General features: G+C 50.4%; 1 protein-coding gene across 1 annotated transcript in view; it reads left to right on the top strand.

Moving 5' to 3' along the window:
• Positions 1-17,693, top strand: part of PAPPA (pappalysin 1) — a 239,644-nt gene that overhangs the window by 184,095 nt on the left and 37,856 nt on the right. The window contains exons 16-17 of the mRNA XM_059142291.1: positions 8,448-8,658; positions 9,396-9,567. Of these exons, the coding sequence (XP_058998274.1) occupies positions 8,448-8,658; positions 9,396-9,567 (383 nt within the window). The remainder of the gene's footprint in view (positions 1-8,447; positions 8,659-9,395; positions 9,568-17,693) is intronic.

Below are 17,693 nucleotides of genomic sequence, written 5' to 3'. Positions count from 1 at the left end.
TGATTATTTGGAAACATGGGGAAACCAAGGTCCAGCGAGAGAGGAAGGAAGGAACATGGAGAGAATCACAGAGCAAGTTAGTGCTATTTCCAGAAAGAATGCTCTTGGCTTCCAGTCCAAACACTAGGGTTTGACATGACGTGACATGATCTCCAAGTTACAATGGTTCAACTTAACAAGTTTTTGGTGGTGTAGAAAGCGGTGTGTCTTCAGTCGACACCCGACTCTGAATTCTGAGCTGCCGATATGTGGTCCAGCACAGCCTCGGGGTGCTGGGCGGTGACCCTTCATAGCAGATACCCACACAGCCATTCTGTCTGCCACTTACAGTAGAGTAGTCCATAAATCACATGACATATTCCTCTCTTGATTATAACATATGCTTTGCATGAGACAATTTTGCCCCACTTTGTAGGCTAATGTAAGTCTTCTGAGCATGTTTAGTAGGTGAGGCATACAAATGCATTTTTGACTTGCAATATTTTCAACTTAGGATGGGTTTATTGGGAGGCCACCCCATTATATGTCGAGAAAGATATATATCCTCTTTTCTCAGAGGTGTGCTCTCCTTTCCTTGTTTTATCAGAGGGACTGTCATCCCTTTATCAGACACCCCAGATGATATCTCCCTCAAGCAGGGGTCCTTCAGATGGGTCCAGCCACCAAGCAAAGGTCCCGCCGTCACTCTACTGTGTGGGAATAGTGGACTCCCATGGGGTTGGGGGACAAAGGGGAGGTCTATGAATTCTCTTGAACTTAGATATAATACTATGTATTCATGAGTTTCAGGCATTTTGATGATTAGAGAGAGTCAGTTGTTTCCCCAGATTTTCAGGGGGAGACAGAACTCCCAATGATTACTGGACATGAGTTCCTAGAAGGCAGTGGCTACATCTAATCCATTTTCCCATTGCTGTCAGCAAGCCCGGAATCTTCACTTAATAAGACTCAATAAAGTGTTTTGACTGGATGGCTGGATACATTGATAAAAGTCATACCACAGGAAATGTTTCTTTTGAGAGGTGAATGAAAGACCAAGTTATTTTCTTAAACAACCCCAAAAGAAAAACAGGAAGCACTCATGGGATGCAGCCTTTAGGTCCCCTCATTTTTAACCCAGTATGACTTGAGTACAGGAGCTATAGATGTTTCAGGTGAGGTACCGTAAAGATGCAGGCTCTGGAGAGGTGAAGACAGTGGGAACTGTTTTCCACCTTTCAGGCTTTCCGAGTCCTTCTGTTGGCCCAGAGGTGGGGTGTGTTCATGACTCCAGACCAAGTAATCACACTTCTCTTCTCAGGAAGAGACCTCTTGGAAGGAACAGTGTGTAAATTAGCATTGATTATCATAGACCCCATTGTCGCTAAAGGTGATTCTTTAAAAAAAATAATTATTGGGATGCCTGGGTGGCTCAGTTGGTTAAGCAGCTGCCTTCGGCTCAGGTCATGATCCCAGCGTCCTGGGATCGAGTCCCACATCGGGCTCCTTGCTCTGCAGGGAGCCTGCTTCTCCCTCTGACTCTGCCTGCCACTCTGTCTGCCTGTGCTTGCGCTCTCTCTCTCTCTCTGACAAATAAATAAATAAATAAAATCTTTAAAAAAATAATAATTATTATTTATTTTGGAGAGAGAGAGAGCACATGCATGTGCTCATAAGCTGAGAGAAGGGGCATAGGGAAAGAGAGAGAGAAAATCTCAAGTAGACTCCACACTGAGTGCAGAGCCAAACACAGGGCTTGAACTCACAACCCTGAGACCATGACCAGAGCTGAAATCAAGGGTTGGACACTTAACTGACTGAGCCACCCAAGTGCCCTGTTATTAATGATTCTTTATCAAAGTGATTGAGACCCTTCTGCTGTTGCTTCTCTGCTGACTATGGTGGAAGGGGGGGTGACCCCGCTGTGGAGACGAGGCCCCAGGGGGATCATCATTTTGATAGCTGTTGATCTCAACTTTGTTCTTCCCTTGAGAATGCAGAGAAGCCTCATTCCAGTGGCCACGCTGACCCACTGGGACCCACTGGCATTTTTTTTTTAATTTTTAATTAATTTTTTAATTTTATTATTTATCTGAGAGAGAACAAAAGCAAGAGAGATCACAGAGGCAGAGGGAGAAGCAGACTACCCACCGAGCAGGGAGCCCGATGTCGGGACTCCATCTTAGGCCCCCCGGGATCATGACCTGAGCTGAAGGCAGTCGCTCAACCAACTGAGCCACGCAGGCGCCCCCAACTGGCATTTTGTGCACCTTGGCTGTCAGCATCATCCAGTGCTCGGATGCTTCTCCTCGGGTCTGCAGGCAGTGAGGGCTGGGTGAAGGCCCTGCCAGTGCTCTCTTGAGCTTGTTAACGCCCCTTCTCAACCCAGGGGTAAAGAGGTGAACAGTACAACTCTTTTCCTCCATTTATTGTTTGATTTCCTTTCCTCCCTTCAATTTGCTTTTCCTAGCAACATGATTGAAGCCAAAGAGCACTGTCTTAGAATCCGACAGACTGGGATTCCACTCCTGGCTCTGCCCTTGCTGTTGAGATTCAAAGAGCTAGTTCATGGCTCTGAGCTTCAGTGCTCTCATCTGTAAAATGGGTGGAGAAGGGCCCACTTTGAAGGGTCAAGATTGAGGCCTGAAAGAGAAGGTATGTGTAAGATTCCAGAACCAGAGAAAGTGCTTAATAAATACTGACCTACCCCAAGGGGCGCCCTTGTGAGCTGTGCCGCGGCCTCTCTCCCAGCTCTCACCTCCGTCTCATGGAGCCCTTAGTCCTGGGGGCTGTGGAAACACATTCCCTCCTCGGCACTCTGCCCAGGACCCAGAGGCTAAATGTTGGCAGCCAGGTAGCCAGCACCCAGGACAGGCAGTGACGTGTAGCCCCCAGGGAACTGGTAGACTGTGGGTAACCCCCCAAAATGACTCCCCCCTTCTATTTCCAGTGAATTTTTCTTGAATATCCCTACTTTCACTTAAATTCTGAGCCCTCTTCAAGATGTATGTAAAATATCCTGCTAACTCAAAGCCTCAGGGTCCCTTCTGCCAGGACCCTTTACCTAGGGAGCACTACCCGTATAGACAGAAGCTACAAAAACAGAGGGAAAATATGTTCTCAAGTTCAACAGCAACAACAAAACTTCAAAATCATAAATGTTTAATTAAAAGGCTGAATATACCACATTACTTACATCACTCGTCAACTTCAACTCAACTGTGTTGGGTGCACTTGAGTGTGGAGTAGGGCTAAAAGCAAGCATACCTTGGAGCTCTGGGCTGGCTCATTTGGAAGAGCAAGGAGCTCTCGGTCTTGAGGTTGTGAGTTTGAGCCCTGTGGTGGGTGCAGAGATCACTCAAATAAATAAGTAATCTTTAAAAAAAATGTAAAGTAAGCACATCTTCCTCCTTCAAAGATCTTTTTAAAAGGCCCACTGTGTGCTTCTGGTTCTTGTTGCCTTTTCTGTCTGCTTTGCCTTTCCAACCTCAGATTGAAAACTCAGCCTCTCCACTTGTTTCCAGAGGATACCCAACAGCAGTGGGCATTTCTTGGTTTCTCAGACTTTACCGAAGACAGGAATGTGAGCTGGGGGAACGCAGAGAGTGGCCACATCCCACAGTGCCCTGTGGGGAACCTTTGTGCCTGCTCTCAGCTCCTTTCCTCACCCAGCACTTCCCCCTGCAGAAACCTGTTATGACTTTCCTCGCTGCACATTTTCTCTTCTGTTCTTTCTCAAAAGCAGATAGCCAGGCCCTGAAGGTCCCTGAGGCATCTTCCCCACAAAAACAGGGTCATCCCTTGACCCCAACAGAAACTCTCGTACGACTCCTAAGAAACCGCTGCTTTCTCCATCTGTCACTCTAGTCTTTGGGATGGTGAGGGTCCAGGATGGTCTAGGATGTCACTGGGACCACAACACTGCCAAGTACTGATGAGAGACCACTTCTCAGATTATGCCAGGGGACCTGAGGGTCACAGTAGAGAAGGGGCTTGTCCATTGTGAGGCCGCTTTTTGATGTAAGCAGTGCTGAGATGTCATCTCTTAAGTAATTCTTCCTGTCTCTCTCACTCCAATCTTGAGCGATTGCTCAGGTTTCGAGAGTGGAATCTGTTCTTACCTGCTATCTCAGAAGCCCTTTAACCTTTCCTAAAGCCTGTCCCTGAACCCAGAGCTCCATCAAAGTCTGGAACATCAGAGTTGGGAGGAGCCCAGGGTCATCAAGATGAATCATTTAATTTCGGGATGGGGAAACTGAGGCCTGAGAGAGGAAGACATTTACACAAGGATACATAGGAATTACCATTAGCACTGGGGCAAGGGTGCTTACTCTAGAAACGGTACCCCGTAGCTAGGCCTGCCATTCCCGCCAATATGGTGAATACACAATCATGTATTTGTGTCTCCCATGTGCATTCCCAAGCCTCTTCTTCGTGACAGGTGTCCAGCGTTCCAGGCACCTTTCTCTCTCTGCTTGGGAAGGTTTCCGTCACTTATCCCTGTCTGTGACTGTATCTGACAACAGCCACTTTCTCTTGAGCCTAAAGAGGAATGACAAATTGGGCCCCTTGGTAAAGAAATTTAGAAGTGAGAGGCACCATTCTGGACAGTGGGGAGGGGGTGGAGGTTCTGAAATCTTATTGTATGACCAGTTCTTGGTTTCGAGATTCTCCACTCATCCAAATTCTCCTGATTCCAAGAGACATTCTCTGGCTGTGCTCATGGGAAAAAGTTCCAAGAGAGCACTTAGGAGTCAGGCAGACCTGGAGGGAGCCCTGACTCTAGATCAAGCGACTCATGTTCCCTCCTACGGACTCAGTTTTCTCACCTACAAAATGGGGTTAATGACAAATTAGGTTATTAGGAGGGTCAAGGTGGCCCTGCCTCCTGGGCTGAATTATAAGCAGCTATTGGTAGCCTTCCTTTCAGACACTTAGGGGAGAACTGGACGATTAAATAATCAAAATATAACCCGATTCACCTCAGCTAGAGCTGGAAGAATCCAGTTCAGCTGAGCAAACGACATGCTTTCCTGGACTGCCAAGCCCAGCTCGGATTTTCTCTTTGACTCTTTGGCGTCCCGGGATCCTAGCAGTGTGCTTTCAGAACTAAAATCGGCAGAGGCTTTGCTTGCTTCTCCTGATGACTCCATCTCTTCTGCTTCGGCTTTCCCCTCTGAGTGCTGGGTGAAGGTCCAGTTGGCTATTGTTGGGAAAACAACCATCCTAAAATCCTCTATGGCCTCATTTCCTGCCTCACTTAGCCCAGGACCTTGTACACAAGGACTTCTTTACATGTCCTGTCTTTCTTCCTCTTCCTCTTCTGTAACTTCTGTTCAGGTCTATTTCCCATCAAGAGCAATGAAACTGAATCTACTCCCAGTTCTTGCAGTACTAGCCTTTGGCTGATGTAGCCTCCCGAGGGCTTGCATGTCCACTTCCAGTCCCTCTGGCTGCATCTGTGTTTTCGCAAAACAATACAGTGGCCAATGTTCATTCCCATCCTAAGATGTTAGAGCTGCAAGAACTCAAAGACCACTTTGGCTTCACGCCAGAGAGATTAGGTGACTTGTTCAAGGTCACATGTAGATCCATAATAGTTCATGCATTTTACAAATGGGTATTAAGGACCTATAGTGTGCTTGGCACTAGGCTAGGTGCTGGCACTAAAAGAATGAACTTAGTCCATTCCCTGGCCTTAGGATGCAGGCACACCGTGTACGAGGTATTAACAGAACCAGACGTTAGGTCTCCTGGTGTTTCTCTCCTTCTTATCTGCCCTTGGTTAATTTCTATCTTCAAGGCACTCCAAAGAGATTTGGTCTTCTGGGTAATCTTTTGAATAAAATAATAAAAATAGCCACATCTCTTTGACAGCACATTTACAATTATGTTAATGCTTGTTAGAGACCAGAATTTCTTGAGGCACATTCATAGACAGGCTGAGCACAATTTATTTTCCTGACTTTAGAAGATGAACAGATGAAGGTTCAGGGTCACATAACCTTTTGGAACCCCGTCTGTGACATCAGCACTGTTAGCCCCAACCAGAAACCCCGGGCTCAGAAATGTCTGCCCCTGTTGCCCGGAGTCATGTTCCCCCAGGAAATGCAGGTAGGGAATGAGGTAGGGAAGTTTGGACGTGACAGAAGCATCCAGAGTCTCTTTGAGAGCCAGGTCCTGCTGTAGGCAAGCAGAGCTCAGTCCCTTTGAGGAACTATGGAAGACAGGGTAGAATCTTACTCAGAACTAATGCCACTCCTGCAGCACTGAAGCCCCAGCACCGGGAGCTGTCCTTTTGGGACTACAGCAAAAGGCCTCTGGCACAGGGTTACAGGTACGGGGACCATCCTTTGGGGTAGAGAGGTCAGTGCCAAGGGGATGAGGGCAGGACATGGATAGCGTGTGGCATACCCGGCTTTCTTCAAAGCCACATGGTGAGTATAGAGTAGTGACTGTAGCTGGATCATGGAAATACCGATTCTGTGCAGCGAGGCGTCTGCATCTCCGGGATTTTGTTCATCGGTGGGGTGAGGGCATGTCCATGGTCCTGAACCACCAGAGGCTCCATTAGCGTGATTCTTCTGTGGACTGTGGTACACAGCCAGCTCCCACGTACCCTCTCCCAGAATTGACATTCTTGGCTTGCGTTTCCTCTCTCGATGACCATTTCACAATTTTTCTGTTCTCCTGCCACCGGAGGACCATGACTTCCACTCCACAATGTATAATTTGCGTAGCTGATGGGGTATGCTTTCAAGAGTCCTAACACATTTTCCACCGATATTTTATCCTTCTTGGGGAACTCAGAGAGGGTATGCACCCTGTATGTTTCATAACTTCTTTCCCCCTCTCTCTCCCTTAGTTTCTCCCATAGCTTTGGCTATGCCTACACACCCCAAAACACTACCCCAATCACAAAAGCAATTCAAAAATCCATTTGAAGTCTCTGGTGTTCTAGAAGCCTCTCTGCTTCTATGGAGCCCAAATGAATCATCCTCCGTTTGACGTAGAAATCTCTGTAGTTTGCAGCATCACTGTTTATCAGCACGGAATCCTCTGTGGGGTTCACAGACACTAGGTTGGCTCGTGCCCACCAGATGGGTCACACTGACACAGAAGGAGAAAGAAGACCGTGAATGGGGTCAGGGAAGCAAGGAGCCTACAGGGAAGGGCGCAGCACTCCCTGCTTCGTCTTCGTCCTGCTGTCTCTGTCTCCAGAGACCCTACTGCCTTCTAGCACACCCAACAGTGTATTTCTTTGTGCAGTTTCTTGGGTGTCTCCCTAGCATGCTAGAATCGAAGCTGCAAGAGGGCAAGGTCTGGGGGTTTTCTGTTTTGTTCATCGCTATGTCCCAGCACACAAAAGAGCCGCTGGCACATAGCCGGCATGCCTAGATGCTTTTTGGATGATAGTTCATCATTTTACTAACTACGAGGACTTGGTCAGGTCACTTGGCTTTCCGGGTCTCTGCTCCCAAATATGCGTCATCCAGCTATGAGCCCGCTGTGAGACTAATTCAGATGACATCCCCACGGCACTCAGGACACAGCTCATGTCAGCTTCACCCCTACCCCTGCACCCTTCCACTCCTCCCTCCTTCCCGTCCCACAGCCTCCCACGTGAATACAGCCCCACTTGTCAACACCGTTCAGTCATAACCGCGGAGAGGAGCGTTGGGTTGAGAAAGGCAGGCTTTGGGTCCATCTCTGATTATCTTGGGGCAGGGTTTTGGGGTAGGCTGCACATCGATAATATATGACCTGGCAATGAAAAGCCCCATGCCTCCTGGTTTTCTTTCCTTTGCACCATCCCCCATCAAGCTAGCTTCCCGGGAGGCAATCAGCATGTCTGCTGCAGCTGGCACAGGCTGCAGGGGAGCGCCCGCTCTCAGCTGCTCCGGCACAACTTCGCTGAGCACCGGGCCTGCAAAAAAGTATCAAGCCTCCAGATTACCACGGTGCCATCGCTTCCAGGCACAAGGGGGGCTGGGAGCAATACAGGGGCGTGGGGCACGGGGAGGAGCAGCTGGCAGCTCCACGGCACACGGCATCCTGATGTCAGAACTCAGAGTTGATTCTGATGGGCGCCTGCTTCGTCAGTCACTAGACGGAGTATGTACTTTCCCCTCCAGGCTCGGGCCCCCACCTGGCAGAGCCAGGAGGATGGATGGAAGGAGCATGAAGGTCTCTTTCCTATGCAGTAGAAGAGATTCTAGATCGGGAGTTGGGATCCTGGAATTTTAGTTTACTGCCTGTGGGGGGTGAGTTCCTCCCCAAGCTGGATCTTCTCTATGTCACAATGCCCTCCATCTCCTGGAGGCCCTCAGTTGTAATCTGAAGGGGCTGGAATTCCAAGAGCAAGACCCTATGGCTTTTTCCAGTTTAGTGAAGCCCAGGTAGCTCGTAAATTAGCTTGGCTGTCCCCCCTGCCCCATCTGCTAACCCTGCCTGCCTGTGTCCTCTAGGCAACAACAGCCTCCTGACCTGTATGGAGGACGGCCTGTGGTCCTTCCCGGAGGCCCTGTGTGAGCTCATGTGCCTAGCTCCGCCCCCGGTGCCCAACGCCGACCTCCAGACGGCCCGGTGCCGTGAGAACAAGCACAAGGTGGGCTCTTTCTGCAAGTACAAGTGCAAACCTGGATATCATGTGCCTGGCTCCTCTCGGAAGTCAAAGAAGTAAGTTGGGCTGGAAATACACTCTCACAGGTTCTGCCAGCCAGGAGAGCCAGGTCTGGATGTCTGATTATAAGGAAACACTCTTTCTTTTTTCTTTTCTTTTCTTTTCTTTTCTTTTCTTTCTTTCTTTCTTTCTTTCTTTCTTTCTTTCTTTTTTTTTTTTTTTTGCTGGAGGCAATACCTACTGTTCATCGTATGCAGCCCTGTAAGAGTTTATAGGGACATTGTTAGTAACTGCCTACTGGCTGTGTGACCTCAGGCAAGCGACTTCACTTCTCTGGGCCTCTACTTTTCAAGGATAAGGTGGGGATGATGATACCAGTTACTGGATAGTATTATTGTAAAGAACAAATGACGGTGTGTTTGCAAAGTGTTTGCAAAGTGCCTGGCACATAGTAATTGTTCAATAAATGGTAGGTATGATTATCATCATTAGCCGAGCAGCTACCATCAGAACACTCTAGAAGGAAGGGAAAAGACAAGAGTTTGCCGGAGTTGAGTTTATTTCAGCCCACATGGAACTGAGAGAATGTCTGAAACTCTTGCTTGCCCCAAGTTGATGAATTTTCTTTAATCTCTACGCATGGCGCTTACCAACAGATAGGGCGGTTAGGGGATCAGGAGTGCGAAAGAGAAATGAGAGGCCAGCTGGCTCAAGAAAACCTTGGGTGTTTGCATAGGGCATGAGTCTAGCCATCTAATCCTTAAGACATTTTTCTTTGATCTCTTCTTTGAAGACGGGCCTTCAAGATTCAGTGTACCCAAGATGGCAGCTGGCAGGAGGGAGCTTGCGTTCCTGTGACCTGTGACCCACCTCCGCCAAAATTCCATGGGCTCTACCAGTGCACCAATGGCTTCCAGTTCAACAGCGAGTGTCGAATCAAGTGCGAAGACAGCGATGCTGCCCAGGTAAGACTCCTTGAACTTGAGGTTGGTGCTTGGGCCCTCTCCTGTCTGCTTATTGAAGAATAATATCCTTCAGGAGACTCTGCAGATATGACAGCCAGTCGCACCAGTGCGGAAGCTAAGAAACTGGGTTCTGATCATCTTCTTTGGGAATCTTCCTGAGCTTTGTTTTCCTCCCTAAATATCCTATTTTGATTCAGAGATTCTTAGCTTTGCGAAACGGTTAGTGTTAAAACCCTTACGAAGGGAAGCGTATATGGAGTCCCATGGCAGGAAAATGACCCCAGTTGAGTTACTGTGATAGGAGTGACCAGGGTGGTTTAGCCAACTTCCCACCACCATCAGCTGCGGTTGTTCCTGGAGTGTTTAAAAATGCAAGGTCACCATGTCCTCCAGACATCAGTTGACTCTGCCAGCATGAAGCAAAGGGGAACCACATTGTGATTAGAAGGATAGAGTCTGGAGAACAGTAGGAAAGTATGGGAGACCAGAAGGAGATAGCAGGGTTTGGATCTTAGCTCCATCCCCTGGCATCTGAGAGGAAGTCTGGCACTCCCACCCATTCCTGCTGAAGGAATCCATGACTAAAGTTCTCTTACTTCTTCTAAGACAGGTAGGGAATCTAGAACGGAAAAGGGAAATGATAAATCCACCAGTGGTTCCACAGTGATAAACCAGCCATTTGGGGTTGATAGGCTGAGCCCTATATTTCAGGGGTATGCGAGGACCTTCATCCAGGTGGGGCTGGGGTGCAGCTGTGTGGGACTCAGGGCTGGCTTCACCTGCAGCCGGGCCTCAACCGTCTTTATTAACCCTGCCAAGGCCAGGCCTTGCCAAACAGCCACCTTTAAGCCCCCTTCACCTGCTCCTCACATGCAGACAATGGCCAAGTTCTACTCATTGTGCCTCCAGGATGTCTCCCAGAGCTGTTCTCACCTGTCCCTGGTATTGCCACAGTAACTCAGGCCACCGTCATCTCCTTACTGAGCTACGTGCAGTCTTCCGATCACCTCCCTGCTCTTGCTTGGGTGGCTCAATCGGCTAAGCGTCCAGTGGACTCTCTGCATTTCAGCCCGAGCCATGTGTTCAGAGCACACATCTTATCACAATTCTCCTGCTTAAAGCTCCTCATGAACCAGTGACCCCTGTCTCCCGGGGGACAAACTCCCAACTCCTTGGGGTGGATCCCAGGCCTCCCGTGCAATTGCACACCATCTCACCTCTGCATTGTCAATGAAAGAGCCCCTCCCCCTTTGGTAGCTGCCTCGGTCCTCGTCTTCTTTCCCAGACCAGCCTGGGCACCCATTCCTCCAGGAACCCCCTTTTTTATTGAAAGATGGTCAACACACGATTCGTTGCAGGTGTACAACACAGTGATCAGACAAGTCTGTTTATATGTCGTCCTGTGCCCACCACCCGTGTTGCTACCATCTATCACCATGCAGTGCTGTCACACTACTGTAGACTATCGTCCCCATGCTGCACCTCTCATTCTTGTGGCTTGTTCACTCCATAACTGGGAGCCTGTACCTCCCACTCCCCTGCACCTGTGTTGCCCATCCTCCCTCCCCTCTGGCGCCATCATTTTCATGAACTCTTTCCTGAGGTCCCTTCTATGGTTGGGCTCAGTGCCATTTTCCTGAAGTCCCCCACACCCTAGCATGGGCCACACTGCCCTGTAACACATTTCAGGTGCTCCCTTCCCCAGGCTGTGAAGTGCTTGACCACCTCTTTCATCGGCCCTGAGTTTTCAGCACTTGGGACAGTGCCAGACACCCAGTAGGTGCTCAGGGAACATCAAGCCACGAGAGCCATGGGGAGTGTCCAAAACAACCTCATTTTCTAAATGAGAAAAACTCACACTCAGAGAAGTCACTCAACCACCCGAGGTGACACAGCTGGTGTCTCCTGAGTCAGAATCCGGATGCTCCCAGCTGTGGATGGACTGAATCTAACAGACACCCCCTGAAAACCCTTCGCCACGCACACTCGTAGATGTCTGCATCCCCCAGGTCACTGCCATCCTTGCCCGCCAGGGAAGCAGAAGCCGGTGTCGGGACAAGCAGAGGCCGGAGGTTACCATGGCCTCACGCAGGCTGCTCGGCTTCCCTCTTCCTCCCTTACATAAAACTGTTGCTAACAGTTACCCAAACTGCTGAGCCAAATACTATTCTGGCCGCGGTCATGTTATCAAACGAAACCCAGTCTGCCTGGGGCCTGCCAAGTACCTTTCATGGCCAGTTTGTATTTAAAGGAGAGGAAAATGTAAATTTATCAGACGACTCAAGCAGTTCTGTTTGGCAACTGGCAGAGAGGCTAGACGCAAAGGAGCGGGGTATTGCTTGTCGGCTCAAAGAATGAGGGGACGTGTGCCAAATGGGCTCCTAATACAATTGACGTTTCTAGTTTGTACCGAAAATGAATTTCTTCTACCCTCAGACCAGGGGCCTGAGAGCCAAATCTAGTATTCACCTCAGATCCCCTCTTGCTGCCTGTAAACACAGCAGAAATGTACGGCCCAGAGCATCTTGAATTAAACAGCTTGTATGGAGCCGGAATTCTTTGCTTTCCAAACAAGTTCCAGATCCTGGCAGAAGAGGACAGGGACTAGTCTAGGGGAAGTTCATGTACTCCCTCCCACTGCCTCTAAAAGCAAATTGACGAATGAAACCTCCAGTTCATTTGTTCCTTGGGAGCCAGAAGGATGCTGGATCTGGACTCTGAGTTCAAGTACTGACTTCACCACTTACCAGTGGGAGGACTTGGGCAAGTTGTTTAACCCTTCAGCTTTCAGTTTTCTCATGGTAGGGGATATACTACTTCCTGCCTCATGGTTTGTCAGGATTAAATAAGGTAATGAAAGTATAGATAGGAGTATGCCTATGAGTAACCCCTGAAATTGTACAGTATACAACCTGTGCCACCATGCATGGCAGCCCTGGGGAAGAAAGACATAGGTGAACTAGCTTTCCTTTAAGGTCACTTCTAGTGGAGAGAATCCCTGATCCTCCACATAGGCTCCTATAGAAATAAAGGCAATGGCCTGAAGGTTATCCCTCTGTTGGTGGGTAGCCCCAGAAAGTTCGAAAAGAAGGCATCTGTCATGTATGAAGCCACAGTGTGGGATGGAGAGACCCAATGTGAACCATAAGGAAACCTGATTTATTGCTCAAGGAAACCTGTACAATACAGGAACTCTCTAGACTAGCAATGCACAGAAGAACTTTCTGTTGGGATGAAAATTGTCCTGATCTGTGCTTTACAGTATGGCGGCCTCTGGCCACATCTGGCTTAGGGAATACTTGAACCGTGGCTGGAGCAACTGAGCAATGAGGTTTTAACCCTTTATTTAATTTTAAACAGTTCAAATTTAAATGCAAACAGCCACACTGATATGGTAGCTACCATACTGGCCAGTTCAGCTCTCGAATTTAGAGTGTTAGTATTTCTGTAAACCAAGATAGAGAACCTGGGTAATAATAGCTTCTTTACTTCAAGTGTTTCCGGGACTCCAGGCTGGTGAGCCAGACTTTCTCTCATTTTGACAATTCCCAGCAGACATTTGAAAAAGAAACCAACATCCCCTTTTCCGAATGAGGGAAGAAGTCTTGGAGGCTCAGGTCTTGCACACGGTTATGAATGAGCGGGTGGCGCTGACGGGCCCCACAGCTCCGCTTTTCCTAGCCCCTGAACACTTCCAGGGCAGGCTAGTGGCAAAGAGCAGGAGCTCTAGCCCCAGATAGCCAGGGAGAAGTGCCAGTTGCCCCAACAGTTAATCCAGCTCAGATGCTTCTGAGCTGTCTGAGGCAGTAACTCAGGCTCAGTTCTATGCGAGAAGCACGGGGGCAGGTGGTATTTGTAGGTGATATGGGAACAGCCATCTTGTGATTGGGATGGAGTCTGTGGGGCATGCACACATGGGGACTGCAGCAGAGGAAGAGACTAAAGGTGCTTGTAGATGAAGTAATGCTCTTAATGGGGATTCCAGCTGCTCAGCCAGAGCAAGACAGAAAGGGTGGGCGCAGAGTCAGTAATACACCCAGGTGAGTGCACGGGTTGCACAGGTGGCCATAAAAGCCCTTCTGAAATGAGAAAGACTTTCTGCCCGTGGCATGTGTCTGGCTCATGCCTTTAGGGGCTCTGCTGTGGATATGGGGAGTCCTCATTCACACGACGCCTCTCCAGGCAGGGGTGACTTCCGGTTGCAGCATTGTCAAGGGCGAGAGCCAGTTAGAAACTTGACAGGAGGTGGGCTTGACCGAGGAGATCCCCCCCTGCCACCCACTTGTTTTATAGATGGGACCTCTGGAGCCCAGAGAGGGGAAGAGACTCGCCCCAAGTCACACAGCAAGGCACCAGCAGAGTCCGATCTCCACACCTCTAATCTCCTAACCAAGTCATTGCCCACTCCCGATTTTCAGCCATTCCTTCCCCATACACGAAGGCTACATGTCACTTCGTATCTTACTTGGAAGATGCAAAGTGCATAAAGGGCACTGCCTGGGAATTACGTAATTAATAGCAGCAGCGACTTACTGAGCGTTTTCTACTTGCCAGTGCCTGGGCTGAGTGCTCTGCACAGACCACTTTATTTCAGCCCTGCGGCATCCGTCTGGCATTACTGCCCCATTCCGTAGAGGTGGAAGCTGAGGTTCCCTGAGTTAAGGTGGTTCGCCCCACGCTATGTAGCCAGGGGTGGGGGCCCTGAGATTCCTGTTCCTCCGTTAGCCCGCGTCCAAAGCTTAGCCCTTCATGTCCCGCTCTGAGGCTGCCACGGTCTCTCTGCCATTATTTTGTCTATTTCCATTTCTGCTAAGGAAGAGGAAGAAATCTAATTCTCCCTCTCCCCGCCTCTCCCCTCCAGTGTAGTAGAGGCACGGAGGCTTACGGTCAGAAGACCCGCCTCTAGCATTGGCCCTCCCCCTGTCACGGCCGTGCTGCCTTCCCACACCAGCTGCTGCCGTTTCTAAAATGTGGGTGTTCCTTGAGTGGATTCTAGAGATCACAGCCGCGGAGTGGCCTAGCGCCTCCACTGATACTGGGAGAGCCCTCATGTGTGTTGAGCTCTTACTTACTTACTTATTCGGTCCTCGTGCTGACTCTGCAGGCAGTGCACCCCATGCCCATTTAACTGGGGAGGAAATTAAGGAACACAGAGAGTTTGGGAAGCCTCCCCAGGTACTCGCAGCTAGGAAGTTGCAAGACCAGGATTTGAACCTGTGTAGTTTGGCTCGGGTCTATGCTTCTATTATAGTGGCATTTTTTTTTTTTTTTAAAGATTTTATTTATTTATTTGACACAGGGAGAGAGATCACAAGTAGGCAGAGAGGCAGGCAGAGAGAGAGGGGGGAAGCAGGCTCCCCGCTGAGCAGAGAGCCCGATGTGGGGCTCGATCCCAGGACCCTGGGATCATGACCTGAGCCGAAGGCAGAGGCTTAACCCATTGAGCCACCCAGGCGCCCCTACACTGGCATCATTTAAAAAACTCACTTGTTCACTTCCCAGCCGAGCCTCAGTTTCTTAATCTGCAACAAGGGTATGATTTCTACTCTATTGTGTTAATCAAAGGGGTTTTAAATGCCTGTAAAACAGTTGGCACCTAATGGGTATTTGATAATGGGATTATTATATGCCGTTAGCGCTCTGTGGATCTTTGTGACTAAAGAGAGTTTGAGAGAGTGCACATGCTTTTTTACAGACGGACTCCCAGGCACAGAGAGGCAGAATATTTTGGTGAGGGATGCTTAGCCCTCTGGGGTGAGATTTCGCCTTAGCATGCAGAACCGTGCATTCAGAGCCACGTGTACCCGGTGGGCTCCTTGCCCAGTGCTCTTGGCTTCTCTCGGATGGCATCCTCAACATCAGGTCTTCGTGGTCACCCTAGATTAACACCAAGGGTTAATTCTGAGGCTCTGTACTAGCTGGTAGGTAAGCCCCGAGTGCACCAAGATCTAGTCTTAAAGGGGAATTCAGAAATCCAGACAGGGTCTGGAAAGTCTGCTGTGCGGAGGGCACAGCGAGGGCAAAGGTGCAGAGCTGGGAAGCAAGAGAAATGTGCAGGAGAGACGAGCTAACTGAGAGACTAGGAGGAAGGACAGGTGCGTGGCAAGAGATGGGGCTAGACTTGTCATCTGGGCTCCACTGTGGAGGCCTTGGAGGGCCAGGCCACAGATGTGACTTGTTTGGAAGGTGGCAGTGTCTTAGCAGAAGGGTGATGTACTTGTTTAAAGCAGATTTAATCAGCAGCCGAGAGTGCCTGATGAACTGGGCAGGAAGGAGAGAGGCTGGAGGCAGCAAGACCGGGCCCTTTACTCCCCTCTTCTCCGGTGGAGCCTTCTACAGTGGATTTGTCTATGGCGAAATTCCCTGAGCAGATTCCAGCTAGTTCTAATACGTTCTCTGCTGCAAACCGAGGTCCCCAGCCAACTCTGGCCCACGTAGTGCTGAGGTCTGCAACCCTTCAGGGGCTGGAGGCCAAATGCATCATAGGCCCAGGCCAAGGCTCCAGGAAATTGGGGTCAATTTCCTATTCCCCCGAGGGCCCAGCAGAATCATGGGGCCTGGGGCCTGGGGCTCCAGGAGGGAGAGTCGCTTCTCTGAAGCCGCATGAAGTGGCCTGAACTCTCCGTGAGCTCTCACAGAACCTCGGGGTGGGGAGGACCATGTAAGATGTCCCACAGCTTCCCGCGCGGGATGGAGCACCCTTGTCCCGCGGCCACCGAGGCCCCCGCCGCAGACGGACAGGCGCGCGAGAGGCCCAAAGAGGGCCCCCCTTTCCCTTCGGAACCCTGTCTCCTTGCAGCTGTTTTCTCAGACAGGGCAGCCTCCGCCTCATCAGCCCTGTCGGCGGGCTGATTCACTTCCTCCTGCGTGCACTGGTTCTCCTAGTCCCTCGTCCCCCCGTCTCACCCTCTGCTCGCTCACGCGTGTGTCCCGTCACCCACACGTTCATTTCTGCTCTTGCTTACGGAGCAGTCTCCGTCCATGACTCCCTGCCTGCTCACCCCGTCTTCTGTCAAGCGGTTCTTGAGGGAACACAAACACCTACGGAGTGATGAGGAGTGATGAGTGAGTGGACCGGGGGGTCGGGACCTGTCATGTGCTGTGGCCCTGAGGAGGCGGGGCGAAGGGGGCACTGTCTGGGGCCTTGAGCAGTTGGTCCTCTAGGTGGGAATGGATGGGAAACAGAGAGGCAGAGCGTGTAGAGACCTGATGGGTGCACCCTGCGGTGCATCCTAGCAGGACTAGGACGGGGTCCTCTGGGCTAGGCAGGGGGTCTGGGCGGGGAGGGAACCCAGCAGCCAGGAGGAGCTGGTGTGCGGAAGCATGGCGGCTGGGGAGCACCTAGGGTGCACTTGAGAGTGTAGGTGGTTTAAGCCGACGTTCAAGGTTGGTGGTGGTGCTGTAGGGAGCAAAGCCATGGAGAGGGAGCCAGAGTTCAGGCCCTGCGGGCTCTGGAGGCCAGCCACGGGACTTTGGATGGAAGCTGCGGGGCATGGGAGCCAAGGCATAGATATTCGTCCTGGTGGAGCCCAGTCAGCGACTCCTATAGAGTTTCTCTGCTTATCTAAAAAGCTTGAAAGAGGGAGAGAATAGACAGCTTGTTCTGCAGTGGAGGGTCCCCCGTCCGGATACCGCCCAGCGTTCTCCATTCTCAGGGGGTTGAGTCCAAACTCCATACACCGACAGTGAAGGCCCCACCCTGCGTCTGCCCTACCAGCTCGTCCTCCCTTGGTTCGCCAGCCAAGAGCCCCTGGGAAGCTCTCTGCTGCTCACTGTACTTCCTTTCATTTGCCCATGCCCTTTGGCCTTCCAGAAAGGTCTTCCTATCCCTGTTCTGTCTGTGATTCTGTGCATCCTTGAAAACCCTTTTTCCATTTAGCACCTCCTCTACGGGGCCTCTCTGCTTGCGCCTGACAACCCATTACTCTCCCCGTGACCTCCCAGCCCAGCACTGATGACCATCGTATTGACGTGGCTGGCTGGCTGCTCACGTGACTGTCTTTCTCACGCAGACCCATACTTGACTCCGATACGGCTCACTTGACTTTTGAACCCCACAGAGCCGGGCACAGACTGGGCACCAAGAAATGGTCCTTGGATTCAGGGGCTGGTCCGCAGAGCGAGAC

The sequence above is a fragment of the Mustela lutreola genome, chromosome 12 (assembly GCF_030435805.1).
Source record: "Mustela lutreola isolate mMusLut2 chromosome 12, mMusLut2.pri, whole genome shotgun sequence".
Lineage (NCBI taxonomy): Eukaryota > Metazoa > Chordata > Mammalia > Carnivora > Mustelidae > Mustela > Mustela lutreola.
This window is presented reverse-complemented; position numbering and strand designations above follow the sequence as displayed.